Source organism: Acomys russatus, chromosome 3 (assembly GCF_903995435.1).
Source record: "Acomys russatus chromosome 3, mAcoRus1.1, whole genome shotgun sequence".
Classification (NCBI taxonomy): domain Eukaryota; kingdom Metazoa; phylum Chordata; class Mammalia; order Rodentia; family Muridae; genus Acomys; species Acomys russatus.
The window spans coordinates 46,884,459-46,902,103 of record NC_067139.1 but is presented as its reverse complement, the minus strand read 5'-3'; the positions used below and the strand labels follow the sequence as shown (position 1 = coordinate 46,902,103).

The 17,645-nt window shown below is 42.7% G+C and overlaps 1 protein-coding gene across 3 annotated transcripts in view; it reads right to left on the bottom strand.

Moving 5' to 3' along the window:
• The window catches only part of Ptprg (protein tyrosine phosphatase receptor type G), a 684,777-nt gene that overhangs the window by 34,522 nt on the left and 632,610 nt on the right, over nt 1-17,645 (bottom strand). For 2 of the 3 annotated variants that reach the window (XM_051139706.1, XM_051139702.1), the window contains 2 exons: nt 9,832-9,923; nt 867-958 (listed from right to left, as the gene is read on the bottom strand). In XM_051139706.1, coding sequence (XP_050995663.1) covers nt 867-958; nt 9,832-9,923 — 184 coding nt within the window. Of the gene's footprint in view, nt 1-866; nt 959-9,831; nt 9,924-10,526; nt 10,583-17,645 lie in introns of those variants that run through there. The other variant, XM_051139700.1, reaches the window with a different exon arrangement.

Sequence of the window (17,645 nt, the reverse complement as noted above, 5' to 3'; positions counted from 1 at the left end):
CATTACACAGTAGAAAACAGAAAGAGAAACCCACTCACCCCTACAGCTAGAAGACAGCTGAGCTGCCATGAAAGCGTGCCCTGCTCCACACAGTCCCTGCTGCCAGGGATGCGCCTCAGTGAAGAAAAGGGCAGTCTGTTTAATAGCTCCTCATTGACGCCCTGTCACTGCTGAACTGGCACAGGACCCAGAGCTGGCAAAGCGGGAGGCGCCACTTCTCTACCTTGTTTCCTACACACCAGCTCTTAAAATCAGAAGGCTGTGTTAACCCACATCTTCCCTCCGAGATTAAGACCGGTCGAAACAACAACATCCGGTTAATGATTAACCCGGCACTTTCATAGATGACTATTTGTTTAGTCTAACTTTATAATGCAGTAACATTAGCACCCTTTTTTTTTTTTTTTAAGGGATAAGGAAACTGGAGATCAGAGAGGAAGCGGTTGGCCCAAGGACTTATGAAGCTCACTTCTGGCAGAGCCAGCACTGCCTTCTGATGCCAAACCTCCTGTCTCTACTGTACCATGTGCGTCCCAGAAACGACATGGAATCAGGGAGCTCAGTGGTGTGACTGTGCTCCTGCTTATACTTACAACTAAAAACCAGAGACCCCACCCTCACTAGCTGTCCTCTCTTTAGCCACTGTGGCTGGTCTTCACAAGCTGTGTACATGCAGGACAAGTGTGATGGACCCCCTCTCTCTGTATCTTAGTGAGAAAACGTTTATGAAAACATCAGTGCAAAGAGAAGGACATCACCAGTTATTCTTCTCATAGGCTTAGACTAAACACAGCTCACGCTTTCAAAAATTCTTAGGAGCTTAAAAATACCCTTTATGGAAATAAGTTTTCGGTTTTGAAACATACCTCAAAATCTTCAGAGAACCCGTGCTGGTCATTAGAATACAGTTCACCGATGTGTTTACCAAACTGTTTGACAGGGATGGCTTCCATGTCATCTGGAGGAATAAAATAATATTCAGGGTCACACAGAATACATTCATAAAACAGAGAAAGCAAGTCCTCCTCAAGATAAATATTGGCCCAAAATGATAAAATTGTATCAACTGAAGTAAGTTTCTGAAGAAAGGGCTTAGACTTCATTTACATAAAGATTTTGTTAGGACTCTTTACTGCTTGCAAGCCAGGCTAAATAGGGATTTTAAAAACATACACATCCCTCTCTGCTCGTATTCTGAAGACAATTTACACAGTTAAAGGAATGCCATACTCTTAGCTAAAAGTTTCGTTTTACCAAGGCTACTCCCTTGCCAAGAAATAGTGCCACTTCCTGGGTTTTTAAACTTTTAATTATTATTCAATGGCTGGGGCTTGAATGCACAGCACCTATGTTTTCCTCACAGTCTATGAAGTCTACGTAATCCTTTTCACTCGGATAGATGCCCTTGTACCTGCTGCACAAAGCCGTCTGTCTTTAATGCTCAGAATTTTAGTTCAAGACAGCTGTGTCTATATGGTGCCAAATAATCAATTTGATGGAATTAACTGGATTCTCCCCCCCCCCCCTGTTTTCTTTTGGTGTTGACAGCCTAGGTGTAGATTCAGGAAGGCTCTGCAGACCAAAGTTGACTGTTGTGCTGTCACTTTGGAAGGATATTTTCAGCGCTGGAACCTAATGCATGTTTTGGGGTTCCTTTACAGATCTAGTCTGATCCTTGACTGTTTCTGTTAAATGGCCACACCCACCTCCTCACGGCCACGTGAACTCCTCCCCCCTCAGCCCTCCCCCACAAATATTTCCTTTAAAAAATACTCGGCTGAATTGGAGATAAACAACAGACATGACATTTACTTTATTCAGAGTGAAAGATCTTTGGCAAACGCACAAACATCTAAACTGCCGCAGATGCTTTTCTTAGCAAAGGGTATGAAGACCCGTATGTGTAAATGAGGTCCTACTTTGGCAAGAGTTTTATAGATCCAGGCCTGACAATCTGATTTCTCTTCGTCTGGTGACAGTTAACATTGACTGTGTCACTCCTTCTCTCTACTTTCTTTTGAGAGAGCAAAGCTCTAGGGTGGCTTTTTGCATCTATTGACATTTTCAGACTTGAATCACTCTTCAGTGGAAAATAGCAACCCTTATACTTTGTTTAAGAAAGGTGATTTATGTGTCGACAATCTAAGTTGCTCAGTGCCGAGACATTATTTAAATGGAATAGCTGGTCCTCTGTAAGCACAGATTCTCTCTGTGTGAACCATTAAAGTCCTAATCACTTTAATAGTAAACTTTATGAAAAAAATTGCCAAGTTATTTACAAATATTTCGGGATTGAATATGTTCATGAATATGCAATCATTCTGTACGCCCAAGAAATCTATAGCTTCCGTGATGTAACCAGCATTAGCAAACTACTGAGAGCCAAAATGTTTGCCCAGAATATTTAGCAGAATGCTATTCAAGAAAAGTTTCCAAAATTATCTGATCACTTAAGATGTTTAGAAGTAAGTGAATTCTATAACAACAGTCACATGGCAATGAAGTGCCCTCAGACTAACATAAAAAAGGATTAATATGCACAAAGTTGGGGAAATCTAAAAAAAAAAAAGTGTCCAAGGATAAACACATCTTTGGACTTGAACAATGTAACAGCTCTCAAGGGAGGAGTAGCATAATTAATAATTGAGTAACAGTAATATTTTATTCCATAATGACTGTCTGTAATTTCCAAGCCCCACAAACTTATGGCATAGGGATGAAGGACATGGAGCTTGGCTCAAAATGAAAAAAAAAATGTTTTTAATGTTCAAATATTTTATGCATAACATCAAGATGCTAAGGTAAAAACAACGGCATTTGAAGGTCACAACCCATAGCAAATCCTTACAAGAAACACTTTCAAATTTAGAGTAGACTCTTTTCTTCTGGAGTATAGTCAACTGTAATGTCCAAGCGAATGTCACAGTTCCAGAAATCAAACTGCCTGTTAACCCCATGGTGGACTGCAGTAAAACTTCAGCAGCACTCAGTATGGTTGCCATGGAAACATACGATGCACTATTTCTTCTACTTGCATTTTTATCCAAGGAAACGGAGCCATACCCAATCCACAGCCTCTGGATTCCTGGGTACCACCAAAACCATCATAAAAGTACTATTGCCATCAAAATGTTGGATGTGGGGGAGTACCACTGATGAAATGGCTATGGGAAAGCAATAAGAAAAAGGGTGGGCTAGAACTGAATTTAGTGTAAACTCCAGGTTTAGAAGTCAATTGCTAGGCTATACAGGGAAACGGTAAAGATGGAATTGGTATAATTCAAAGACAGACACCAGTAAACCTGTACTGTGTAACAAAGCCCACATCAACACTTTGAATGCATTTTTCTCTATAAGACCTAGGTGAAGGCAACAGAAATGTCTTTGTGATACACATAAGGACGCTTGAGGCCACTTATCTATAGAGAATGGCTGAGCTGAGCTTTGGCCTGGTGATGTCAGAGCTCGGGCTGCTATATATACAGTCTTCATTCTTTTTTAATTTTTAATTTTTAAATTTTTACATACGATTGTAACCCCCTCCCCCTCACTGCCTCCTAGTCCCGCTACTCCTCCCCGGCCCCAGTCTTCAAAAAAGGAGCATCCGTCTTCCCCTGTCATCTGACCCCAGCCTATCACGTCTCATCTGGATTGCCTGCATCCTCTTCCTCTGTGGCCTGGCAAGTGATCAAAGACTAGCCCCTAGAGTCCATGTCAGAGGTAGCCCTTGCTCCCCATATTATGGGACCCAGAAGGAGACTGTGCTGCCTGTCGACTACATCTGAACAGGGGAATCTAGGTCCTCAGCATGCACTGTCCTTGGTTGGTGCACCAGCCTTTGTAGCACCCTCCCCGCCCAGCTTGGATTTCTTGGCTCCACTGTTTTTGTGGAGCGTCTATCACTTCCAGGTTCTTCTATCCCCCAATCTTCCATAAGATGCCCTGTGCTCTGCCCCAAAGTTTGGCTGAGAGTCTTAGCATCTGCTTTGATCCTCTGCTGGGTGGAGTCTTACAGAGGACCTCTATGGTAGGCTCCTGTCCTGTGTCTTGTTCCTTCTCTTCAACCACTTCCAATGACTATTCTATTTGCCCTTTTGGTTAGAATAGTTTAAGGGAAGAACGTGGCATCAGAATAGAACACTTTGGTTAAGCTGATAAATAATAATCATTTTGTGCTAGTATTTTCATTTGTAGAATTTTCTGCAATAGAAGTTTTGTTAGGTGAAAATTGAGATGACCACTTGTTATCACTAAATCCCTTGATTACAAAATGTTTGATATAATCAACAGAGAAGACATATCTGAAGTGTGAACCTTTGTTATCAAATATGATCATGCATTCTTAGCTCGGAGAGTTCAGCTTTTTTGTGTTGAGAATTAGATCATGCTAATGATGGCAGGCCTTTTATGTGCGCTAATCCACAATGAGCCCTCCTTATCTCTGACTCCGACGTGTAGGTGCCAAGAGCAGAGCATTGCAGCGTGAAGCGAGGATAGCAACTTCTGCCCAGAAGAAGGCATCTGGGTTCAGATACTGGTGAGTCACAAGCCAGTGCTGAGAGTGAGGAGCCATCCATCTGACCAGAAAGCAAGTCCACTTCACAGATCTGAAGGGGAAAATCGCCAAAACCTTAGGCTTCTCTGACCTCTTCTTCATACACGCCAGGTCTGCTGTCTTTCTCAATCCTAAGGAAACTCTGATCAAAAGAGAAAAAGCTAACTTTCTTGCTGTCATCTTTGGTTTGACACCAGAAAAGAAAAAAAAAAAAAATTCAATAGCAAAGGCTAGCCACAACTTCAAAATCAATAGCAAAGGCTAGCCCCAACGTCAGCATCTTTCCCACCATCAGGAGAACTATGTCCTTTCTATCAGCCCCATCTAATCAACACCTTCTATTGGTCAGGCATGCACAGTCAATGCCATGAGGAGAAAAGCCAGAGCCAGGCTGCCTGCTGCAATGACTGTCTCTCTGGGATTCCCCAGCCCCACCTGGGAAATGGCAGTAATGACAATACCCCTAGCTCACTGAGTGCTATCAGAAATAAAAGGCTAGGACTTGAGAGACCTTGGCATTTGGTGACTAGTTAATAACGGAGTTGTCACTAGGCACCACTTGCTCTCCTTGTACCATATGATCCAGGGGAGACATCAACTGATCCAGACAAATGAAGGCACTTGGCCAGTGTCCACCAGCCACTGCTGGGACGAGGTCATTTCCAGAGCCAGGTTCCTCCTTAGTGCAGACCTGGTATTTGAACAGATCTTTCCCACAACCAAGAATCAAAACTATATGCCCTGCTTCCCTACCTGAAAAGCTCACACTGTGTCATGGGTCACCTTGCTGATGCCAGCCAGGGTGCTGGCTGCTAAGTTCCATGCTAAAGATCTGTTTAAGAGGAGATCCCTCTTGCTGACTTGGGAAGTGGATGGGGATGTACAAAAGTAGCGTAACATTTCGGAAGTCCCTTAGTTCACCCACTCTGTTTAAAAGATAAACATCCCTGTGCAAGGCTCATGCAACCCTCAGCAGACTTCTGAACCTTATCCCAAACTCCAGCCCACTCCGCCTACAGGCAGGGAGAACACACAAAGCTCCTAGCGCAGAATCCCACCTCCATCACAGCTGCTGCTCACACGTGCCCTAGTCGCCCCACTGAGACACCACAGGAACTGATGGGAACATCTGAGTGGATGCACCTCAATCCCGAGAGCCCAGCTCCCTGCTCACTGCCCTTCTCGCCTCCTAGAATCCAATCTCAGGCTCTAGGTTTAGTATTATTCTCTCTGTCAATGTAGGGAGACAAAATAAACACGTGAGAGAAGGATGATAGCAAGATTTTACTTCCCAAGTTAGAGCACAATAAACAAGATTTTTGTCTAAATCAAACTTGGGATGTAAGGAGTGTTTGGAGATGAGAGCATTTCATTTCCTGACATAAAAGAAATCTTTTCTTTTATGGTGAATGAAGTCAATGAAGAAAGGGCCTCCTTATAGTCAAAAGACCAATGAATCTGCTTTGGAGATAATCTTTGTATAAATAAAATATGCCAACAAGGTTGATTTAATCCCAAGGGTTTTATACAGCACACATAAAGTCCTTTATACGCTGGCCCCCAGCTGAAGCCAGTGACCTTCAAATTATTAAGCTGTATTTTAACTGCTGGAAAGATGTAAATCATTTCTGTATTCCTAGGCTACTGGTAGCCCCACATTTGGTTAAGTTTTCTAATTTTCAGAGAAAGCATTTTAAAAGACATTTGTTTTTGACATGTTGTACATCTGTCTATTTCTCCCAGTGTTTCCTTTGAGCAGGTTAATTTTAAGAACTAACCTCTAATTTTAAGAAGTTTATCTTCAACAGAAGTCTAAAAGAATGATATACTATACTAAATACAATTCTGAGCCAATACACATTGGTAATACTTAATTCATAATTAATGAAAAATCTATTCCCATTTCTTGTTTCAAAAGAATAGCATCTGGCAAGGAGTGCAGTCCATTAGTAGATTCCTGGCATCTCAGATACATAAAGGTATGGATGCACATACATACATATATACACACACATATATGTATATATACATACATATTCACATATATACATACATTCATACACACAGTACATACATTCATACGCACATATGCATACATTCACATACACACATATATGCACACATACACATATACATGTATACACATACATACAATATGCTTGTATACATACATTCACACATATCCGTACACATATATGCATGTATGCATACATTCCTACACATATACATACTCTACGTGTATACATATATCCACAAACGTTCATGCATACACATATATAAACACATACACATATATTCATACACACATACACATCCCTACATCCATACAGATGCATACATACATACAAACAAACATAAAGACTTTACAAATGTTTGGTTACTTTGTTACTTTTTTATTATCAACATGTTATGGTGCTGAGACTGAACCATAGATCCTGAGGAATATGGGTAAGCATCCTACCCATGAGCAACACGCCCACCATTAGTCTTGCTGTAGAGCTTAGGGAGGTATTTACTTGCTGTGTAGCGCAGGCTGGCCTTGAACTTATGAGCCTCAGCCTTCTTGATTGTTAGGATTCCAGGGATGTTCTACCATATCCAGTAACTAGACTTTTAAACGTGCACTAAGTATTGACATTAATAATAATGTGGATCTAGCAGGCCGTGTTGGCTCAGACCTATAGATCCCCAGAATCTGGAAGGCCAGGGCAGGAAGGCTGTAGGTTCAAGGCTAGTAAATCTTGTTTCAAAAATGTAATAGGTCTGAAAGACAGAAATTATCTTACAAGATACAAGGCATATGCAATGACTGCCAGCTGGGCTGCCTCATTCAACCATGCTTTATACCACAGAACATTTGGTTTTGAAAACCCAATAGTGAAAAATATTTAGAGTCAACTCCTTCCCATACTCCTGTAGCTTTCACACTCGGCGCCCCTACTGCTGGTCCCATACACCACACACGGAACCGATGCCACTGTCACAGTGACTGGAAGCTAACCTCAAAGCACTTCTCTCACATGGGAAATTGCTCTTATAGTTGGAGTTCTAACATGCCTTCAGCAACCTGGGGGGCGGTGGGGGGCAGGTCTTCACTCTTAAAAGACTGTTTAAAAGACTGTTTTTCTTATATCACACCAGAAGAACACACCCAAGACCCCAAGTTCCTGCATTTCAATGAGAATTACTAAAATTGGTAACAAAAAGTTCTTTAAAACTTTCCATAAATTCCTTTCTTCAAAGGGTGAGAATAAAAAAGGTTAGGAAACCATTCCTTAATCATTTGCATATTGCATACACTCTAAAAGAAAGCATAGCTTGCTGACTTCATTAATGCTTTAGTGCTAAGTTTGATGGATGATACACACTTAGAATCATCACAGTCAGGACTACATCAGAGGGTTTTTGAGTGCAGGTCCAACCTGGGATACAGAGCAAGGATGCACCATCCCAACAAAAAGAAAAGTATGCATCCAAAGTGACGCCTTGGGGCTGAGTATGCAATGTGTAACTAAACAGGTCACCAGGAAGGCAGAAACCATTCCAAAGCAACGTCTAGTCTAAGAAATCCACTGAAAGATAAGCTAAGACAGTCCTACGATGGTGTCTTTAAAGGAGTCTAGTGAACGGGAGTTCTAACCGTCAAAGGTATAGTAGTATGTGGTGGGCCTCAGCCTATGGATGTCGTTCAGAGCCAGGAGAATGCTGTCTCTGGACTGCAGGAGAGGAGACAGTAGAACGCTGGCAGTAATGATGCAGTGACATACTCAGGGTAATATGGGAGGAAAGTGGGTATACAATGCTCCTGTGAAAGCCAGGAGACAAACCATCCAAGGTGAGGAAGCCTATTCGTTCCTCCCTTCTACTTCTTCAGACCAGGTGCAGTTCCTCTACCAAGGATAAAAGTTAATGGGAGGAACCCAGGCTGTCACAGAACCTGTCCGCACCTGCACTTAGCCCTTTAGGTGCCTATCTAGCAGCAACAAGTGAGGCCGTTCTGTGAAGGCTGTCTAGAATATAACCAATTCTAGCAACATCTGATGACAACATATATTGACACCAAAGGGGACAACTAAGTCCCCAACCATAACCATACCTAGTGATAACTGTGCAAACAAAATCGCTTTTGCTTGCCAGAGAACAGATGTAACCTTGAGCTTCATATAATGGCTTTTGTGAACTTGTAAATGTTTTTTTGACATTCATGTATTCACCTAATAGCTTATAATTGCCTACTAGGTGGTAGGCAGTATTAGAGCCCCCAAATACATCTATTTGCCCTTATATAGCTCCCCATTCAAGTTAAAATGACCGCAAATAAGTAAAATAGATTAGCTGGTAAATGCTCTGTGATAATGCAGCCGACTAGAAGAGCTGTAGGTACAAAGGGATAGTACGATTAAAAGCAGTTTTTGCATATAAAAAAGTGTCAGGAGGACAGATGCATAAGACATATGAATATATGTATTACCACACAGACACAGACACAAACACACACACACACACACACACACACACACAGACATACACACACACACACACACACAGAGACATACACACACACACACACACACACAGAGACATACACACACACACACAGACACACACACACACACACCAAAACTCAGCAGTACAAAGTTCATATCTGACAAAAAGGAAAGGGATATAAACACAAATGGTGGTGAGATCGTTCAGTCACACATCCTATGACAGCCAGCCCTCTCCCAAGCTTCCACGTGTCTGCAGCATTTACTTGCAATTACTGCAATGTGTCCCACCAATTCTGACTCACACGGTCACCATTCTGGGCTTGTGCTGCCACTACACTTTCACACGGAAATCCTTACCAAAGTGTCCAATGGTCCAAAAAACTGACAGAGTATGGAATCCTGGAGGAAAACTCACTTTTGAAAAACATGTTCACTAATTGTGATTTGAAATTGCTATGATTTTCCACTTTGGTGACACTGTCCTATACTAACCCACAGGTATTTGCTTCTTTAAGGAGGATTTTACTTTGTAGATATGCATGCAAAGGGGTAAAAATTTTATTACATTAGTGAAGGATATCTTAGACTGGGCAAGGCAAACTTCAAACAGCTATCAAAGTTATATTTTGCCATGGGCATCATATAAAGTAGAGAATGAGAGCGAGAACGAGAGAGAGAGAACAAGAGAGAGAGAGAGAGAGAGAGAGAGAGAGAGAGAGAGAGAGAGAGAGAGAGAGAGAGAGAGAGAGAGAGTGACCCACTGGGAGTCAGGGGTGGCTCACTTACCTGGGATGGGAATAATAGGGATGCTCTCGTTGGGGACCACCCGAGGTGAGCTGCTGTCCTCCACATAGAAATGTGCAGTCTGGAAACATTTCCTGGGTGGAAAAGACACGCATGCCAACAGTGAGCACAGAAGTACACTTTGTCTAAGTTTATCATTTCAAAATCCTCCTTTAACAGTTTTCCCCCAGCTTGACACAGTACACAGCACTGGTGGCAAACCCAAGAAAAAATAGTAAAAATGCAAGCACAGCGTTTAGCACATTGGAGGAACCCCAAATGGCTGAATAGCCCGTCTCTTATTACAGCCAACTGCAACCCCAGAGCTCCAAAGTAGTCGAATAAGTGAGAATTTGGCACAGAGGAGACTCCTGCACAGGGCATGGGAATTCCACCCAACATCTCCACCGCCTGATGAGTTACAGAGGAACCGTTTGCTCTTCTGACTAACCCTCAAGTACCAAGTTCAAAACCACACCTTGAATCCCCTCCAACATAGTCATCAAACAGCCCAATTGTACAATGACACCACATTGTTCGTGCTTAGCCAAGGCCCCAAATCCTCAGACAGCTTTTAAAGGGGTCAGGGGGCTCCAATAGGATAAGCCTGTGCAAATCAGAGGCCCTTCCAGACAAGAGGCCAGGGCAGCAGCCTGCAGGTGTTTTCTGCTTGTCTTCAGTTCCGCTTTGTTTTTTACCTGTACTTCAAGCAAAGCAGCGAGCACACACTGGTCATCATAGGGCAGGCAGTGAGCAGAAAGGCTGCTGCGAGGAGCAGCTCGGGCAGCCTCTGCCTGAGAGACACTGGCCAGCCCTCAGCTTTCCAGCATCCACGTCACTGCTTGCTGAGGCCTTAATGAGCTGCCGGAAGCACAAACTGAATATTTAATGAGACTGCTCAGTGTGAATGGCTATTGTGACCAGAGAAGGGTCCCTGTTCATCTGGCGGAGGGGCTTTACAATAGCTAGCCTTACTGCTGGGTCTTTTAGCCAGGCAGGCGGCATCCTGCTAGCTTTCCAGTCACTAGGCTCAGTCCCACTGCCCTGTGTTTCATTCCAAGCAACATTTACACACCATGGCTTTGCACTTTCTGGGGTCTGTATTCTAACTGCTAGGGATACGTCAACTTTTCTTCAGGATGTCTTTGCTTATCTAATGGAAAAAGAAAAACCCTCGGATGTTTTTAAGAAGCCAAAGAAGGTGGGTGGTGGTGGGGATGGGGGTCAGTAATTCTAACAAATCAAGTAAAATCCCTGCAAGAATGCAGAGACCTCGGTGTCACACAGCTTTCCCATAGCAGGGAGCTGCAGATCTGCTATCACCAACGCCACTAGAAATGAGCACTTGTCCCAGAACGAAGGCTTTTCCTTTAAATGATCCAAGTTTTTCCATGGAAAGGGTACTGCTCTAGAACCGGTCAGTGTTGTTCCAAGGCATAGGGGATCTAAACATGAGTGACCCCAAGCCCACATGTACTGTAGGGCTGGCCTAGAAACCTAGAAGAAGAACATCATGATGAGTGGATTGGGGCCCAGGGGGGTCTGCTCAAACTATTGCACTAACCAAGGACAATACAGTAGTAATCATCAAACCCCTACTCTGATCTACCCAATGGACAGGACATTCTCCACAGTTATGTGGAGAGCTGAGACTGACTCTGACATGAACTCTGATGCCCAATATTTGACCACCTTCCCTTGGTGAGGAAGCCTGATGGCACTCAAAGAAGGAATAAGCAGGCTACTAAGATGAGACTTGATAGCCTATGACCATATAGTGGGGAAGGAGGTCTCCCTTGGTCATAGACTTAGAGGAGGGGAATAGGGTGAAAGCAGGAGGGAGGGAGGAATGGGAGGATACAAGTGATAGGATAACAATTGAGTTGTAATCTCAATAAATTAATAAAATTAAAATGAAATTTAAAAAAAGAACATCAAAAGAAGGTGAATGTTTTCTGCAAGTGCCTGACATTTGTAATAGAAGCAGAGAATCAGCGTTCATTACTATACTTGATATCTTTTACTTTGCTTGGAGTAAGACGTATACACTGTGGGGCTCTAGCCCTAACCACATAGTGCCAAATGCACATGAAAAATACAACTGCCGTATTTGAAATGCCAACTTCTTTCTGTTTTAAAATTAGTTGTTCATTTTTTGCCCATTTTTTGTTGTTGTTGTTTTGCTTTTTGCTTTTTGTTTTTTAACTTTTTGTTTTTTTCCTTCTCCCTTATCATCTTCTTTGTACGTAGATTTTCCATGATGCAATGCTGAAGTTGAGACACGGGGTCACGGGCACTACACATGAGTGGGATTCTCGCTCATTCAGGGCCATGGCTGTTGGTACTCTGCTTTTGTTTAGTTACTCAACAGCCTGAACAAGTTCTTGAAATCCCTCAGATCAATGTCAGATGCCAGCTCAGCTTCAAAGCACAGAACCATGAACAGCAACAGAAACAACAAAAATAATAACTACCTAGTGACCTCTGCGCTGGGAATGGTGGCAAGTGTGTAATCCCAGCACTCCAGATGTAGATAGAAAAGCATGGTGGGTTCAAGAGCAGCTGAGGCTAGCAGAATGAGACAAGTCTCCAAAAGAAGTTTGTGTTTTAAGACTGCAAATTGCTATGCCTAGCTATCACTTCTAACACGGAAAGTGGTTAGCACATGGGATTCCATTACTGGCTAAGTTACTGTAACAGCCAAACAACTTAGGAAGGAACAAGCCACGGTTCAGATGATTGTTTTCTAGGAAACAGGCAGACAGCCCAGCCAATCCTGCTGCTACATGGAGAACTAACAGCTACACATTATCTTTGGGGTGGGGGAGGGGAGGGAAGCAGTGTGTACTGAAGCAAATCTCACTCCAGTGCCCCATGTGCTGCTTGCTTATAATGGGTTTTCCCTGGAGCAAAGTAACTAACTCTGTGACTGCCAGAGCGAAGCTGGCAAGAGGGGCTGGGGTCAGGAACCTGGGCGATAAAGCTATGCACATCTGTGCCTTGCTGTGCCTCACATGCTTTCGTCCCACTCTGTGACATGGGTGGATGAGTCAGCACAGCACCTGGGGAAATCTCCCTTTGAATGAAAGGTTTAAGGCATGTGGCAGCTGTTAACACAGGACCCACCCACAGCATCACACGTGCAGATTTCGCATCTCTGCAGCTGTCTGTCATCCTCAAGACCAGTTCCTTGAGCCTAGCTAAGCCCTGGAGTCATTTAGAAAGAACTGCACAAGGAAAGGAAGATCCTTTCAGAGAGATGAGTGAATGTAAATGAACAAAGGAGAAAGATCAATTAAAATCACCTTAAGCACTTAACCTTCCTCTAAGCACTGTTAACATTTCGGGGGACCATCCTTCTGATACCTTTGTTTATTTGCTTCTTCCTTGACCATTTTCAGTGATGCTGGGAGCAGGAAAAACAAGATGGACAAGGACTCTGCTTTCATGCCAATTAATTTTCATGTGAAAGGGAACCACAAATATGTCAATAGTTATGGGGAAATGTAGCGTAATAGGGTCTTGATTGACTGACGAAGGTGAAAGAAGGGATGATAGGGCATTGAGCTGAGTCCTGAGAGTGAAGGACAGGTATGGCACTGGTGGAACTGCATTCTAGGCAGAGTTAGGGCTATTCAAAGCATCTTAGAACAGGGCAGACTTGGCAGGTGTTAGGACTGGACAACCTTCTTTGGCTTTTGCTGGCAAATCCCATCTATGCTGTGACACACACACTCTCGGCTATCGCTTTCAACAAGTTCACTCAGGCTGCTCTATATAAGAGTTGGTCCATAGAGCATCAAGGAGGTAACAAGAACCAAGGACTAGTGTTGTAATTACTCCAAAACTCGGGTGTGCGTGTGTAGACACACAGAACATGTGGTGGTCCTGCGGCGTGACCCTAGAGCTTCACACATGACTAGTGCTCTACCGCTGGGCTACCTCTCCAGCTGTACTTTCTTATTAATAACAAACTACAATCCTATCATAGGTATATATCCCTTCTAACAAATGAATATGGATGGCATCCTCATTGCTACTGTTTGCCTAACCTTCCACCTCATTGTTGCCACTGCTTTAATGACCACTTCCTAAGAGTCTATCCTGGGGCCAGGATGCTACCAGATCATTGCACTCCCAAATGTGATGTGCTCCTCTTGTGTACAAACCCTACACTTTGGTTTTAACTTTCCAACAAGCCAGAAGGATATCGTACAGCATTTATTTTAATTTGTTCACTTCTGAAAAGTACCATAAAAATGGTTTCTTCTTGATGTTTAGTAAGCTTCGAGGGGAAAAAAAAAAAAGCAAAGGCAGGGAGAGAAAAAATACCCACAAGTTTCAATCCCTCTAAACTTCTCCCTTGACATTGTTCAAAGAAGTAGTGTTGCCCGTAAGTCTGAGCCCAGGGGAATGGAGACAGGAATTTCTCAAAGTGTTCTCAAGCATGTCACTGAGTATGCAATTTCAATTTTCTTTGTAGTTTCAATTCTCTTTCAACTAACACAGCCTAACAATCCCTCTTGAATGAACAGATTTCTAGGATACTGAAGAGCCATTTCCAAAATTGCTTTACCGTGAATATATTTATGCAAGTATTGTTATAAAAGTGGAAAACAAAGTAGATCATGGTTAGAACGAAGAAGAAATGCATTTACAGGTTTGGTTACAAATTGTAACCTAGTTTATCGCCACCACTCATTTTATGCTTTTTCTCACTTCGTATACCCCTAGGTGCTCACCCCTCCCTTAAAGAACCAGGTAACAGTATTTTCATTGAATTGACCTCACTGGGGTACTGATAACCCAAATTAATTGTCTTCTGCCTTTCCTAATCTATACTAGCAGCATATATTCCCTGATATTTAAGGGTTTCCAAGTTTAGAGAGTCTTTGGAGTTTAGAGGGTCCCTAAAGATAGATCACCTGTTTCTCTCTGTATCTGTCTCTTCTGGCTTCCTTATGGCTACAAGTCAGTCAACAGTGGTTATTAACAGAAGTCCAGACTTCTTTGGTTTGAGTAAGCCATGCAGGACAAAGCCGACACATGATGACAACCACCTGAGAGGCCTAGGTGGGACACACCTCCTCCTCCTGGGCAAGCTGATTTGCAGTGACAAAGGGACACTGGTTCCAGAAATTCTCTGGTGCTGTCACTAAGAAGCCAGTGAAAGTAAAACAACCTTAAATGAAAGGTGGGCAGTATCATAAAAGTGCCCATAAAATGTATGAGAATTTACAGGATCCCATATAGTACAAAAAATAGTCATTATGGCCTCAAGAGCATTAACATGATTGTATTTGTACAGCACACACTTGAATAGGAATGTCCAAGTCCTCAGTTCCACTTCCATTAGAACCTAGGGGTGGCAGCTGGGCACACATTTAATCCTGTCACTTGGGAGGCAGAGGGAGTTGGATCTCTGTGAGTTCAAGGCCAGCCTGACCTAAATAGTAAGTTCTAGGACAGCTAGATAGTGAGACTCTGTCTCAAAAATGAAAAAACAAATAAACAAAAAGAGTAGGTTGGCATTCTGGACTAGGATGGCAAACTGCTCTTTTATATACTCTGAATAAAACTCTTTTGGGGGGGTAAGAGGGCTAAAATACAGAAAAGATAGTGTTCAGTTTTTCCTTGCTATGGCTGATTTTTAAATCACCCTTGTGACTTACTCTACCTGTCAGATAGCAAGACTCATTTTCGTTCCTATGAAGGAACTGGAGTTGTGGTATTTCCATAAATAGCAAATGCTGTGCAGTATTCTGGTGTTTTCAGTTTTAAGTGTCTCTCTACTTGAAGACCCTGAAAAGCACAGGGTGACATGACTTCCCATGATACAACTCCATCAATGAAGAAGTATTATGAAACAGCAGACTGAACAGTTCCAGATGGGAGCAGGCAGGGGACAATCTCGTTGTGCACGATGTGCTTTTTCAGTTGAATTCAGTGGATAAAGGAGACAGAATGGGAGACATATATCTGTTGCTTCTTCGGTTGGTCATAATTCTGCTGTGTCCCTCCCACAGTAAGCATCCTGCCACAGTGAGTCAGTCTCCCACAAAAATATACGCCTGGAAAGTAAGCATGCCTCCAAACGCATCTCATGCTAGACCAGTGCTGGCCAATTCATGAATCTATGATCATATCCATAGAAGTTTGATAAAGCCATAGGAGAACACTTTTCCTATATTCTTCTGTATTCATCTGTCCGCTTTGAAAAAGACATGGACTTGTACATTTTAGAATGATTTCTAAGAAAGGCTTCCCTGGAAGTCAAAAGGGTTAAGATGGAGGTATCTTCTCTAGCAGTTTTCCCAGTCTGGGTGGCTTCTGCTTAGCAGCTCCTCTCAAGGCCACCTCCCACGCTGTGGTCCAACTGTGCGATGTCTAGGGGTTTTTGTTTGTTTATTTGTTTTGTCTCTTTCTTTCTTTTCTTTTTTTTTTTTTTTAACAAGTGTGCATTTATGTGTCTAACTTTTTAAAAGTCCAGAGGACCTGTGAGGCTTACAGGTCATCAAATGTTGTTCTTTAGCTGACATTTCTAGAAATAGCTTTGCATTCTTTCAAATAAGGGACCTACTTTGTGGACAGGGAATTTGTCAACACCTAGGCACTCTACTGTAGTGACAGCAGAAGCTGTCTGTCATCAGGGTGCAGCAGACACTGACCTGCATTAGCTGTCATCTCTCAGTCCTACGGCTCCCACCGAGGCACACACGGTGCCAGCACATGGCAGGTTCGGCTGTTTTTAATTGGCCCTCATGACTAATGACACACACACAAACAGCTGCTCCACTAGCATAATCCAGTTAGAGAGCCTTGCTCTGCCAGCAATATAAAGCAAACTACAGAGATGAGCAGAAAAACTCTGGATTTTTAAAAAACACTCTTCCCTATTTCTTCCAGGAATCTGACGGTCTTAAGGCAGAACACCCTGGAGGCCTACACAACACACTCCCATGCTGTGGCTTCTGTTTTTTGTTTTTTTTGTTTTTTTTTTTTTCTCCAGGTACCTAGTTAGACAACCTCTGGTGTGGGCTAACACTTCTCTTACTTCAGTCTCTTTCAGCTTGTCTGACAAGAATTTGGAAATTAGTAGGCAACCAACACTTTTCTGAAACAAAGGGCTGACACCGGATCAAGAAATGACTAAAGTGGCACTTGGTACTCTGTCTATCAGAAAGGCCCCTCCAACAGCAGGCAAGGGCTCCTGAGACATAGGGACATCGGGCTCAGCATGTCCAGCCTTTTGACAAGCTGGTTTCTCTTCCCAGTCTTTGATTTATCCCAACACTGTTTCTCTACTGCTGTAGATGCCGGGCTGTGGGCTGAAGGGGGAATCCTAACAAGGTTTTCAGTTATGAAAACTCACAATTATAAACTAAACAAATGTTGATATACAGACACTAGAAATCAAGTCACCATCTTCAAATTAAGCTCAATGGTTTTCTAATCACAGCAGAGTGTGAAGGAGTTTGTTAGCAGTGTGAACGCAAAATTCTAATTGCAGACTATAGCGGGCAGTTGGCTGAGCCACTGCTGAATATTAATTAAGCAATCTCAAATGATTCATAGACTACCCTCATTTGAATTTACAGTGCCATACACACTAATAATCTCATTTGTCTTCATGTTGTCAAGAACAGAAATCCCATTAATATTTACTTTTGTAAATGGGTGTGTTGTTGTGAACTCTGTATGAGTAAAAGCCATTTATTAATGGAAAGCTGCAAACACTAACAGGCCATCAAAGAAAGAGACTGAGAGCTGTGCTAAAAAGACTCAGATTGATTTATTAGGGAAAAATCTTTCCAGAA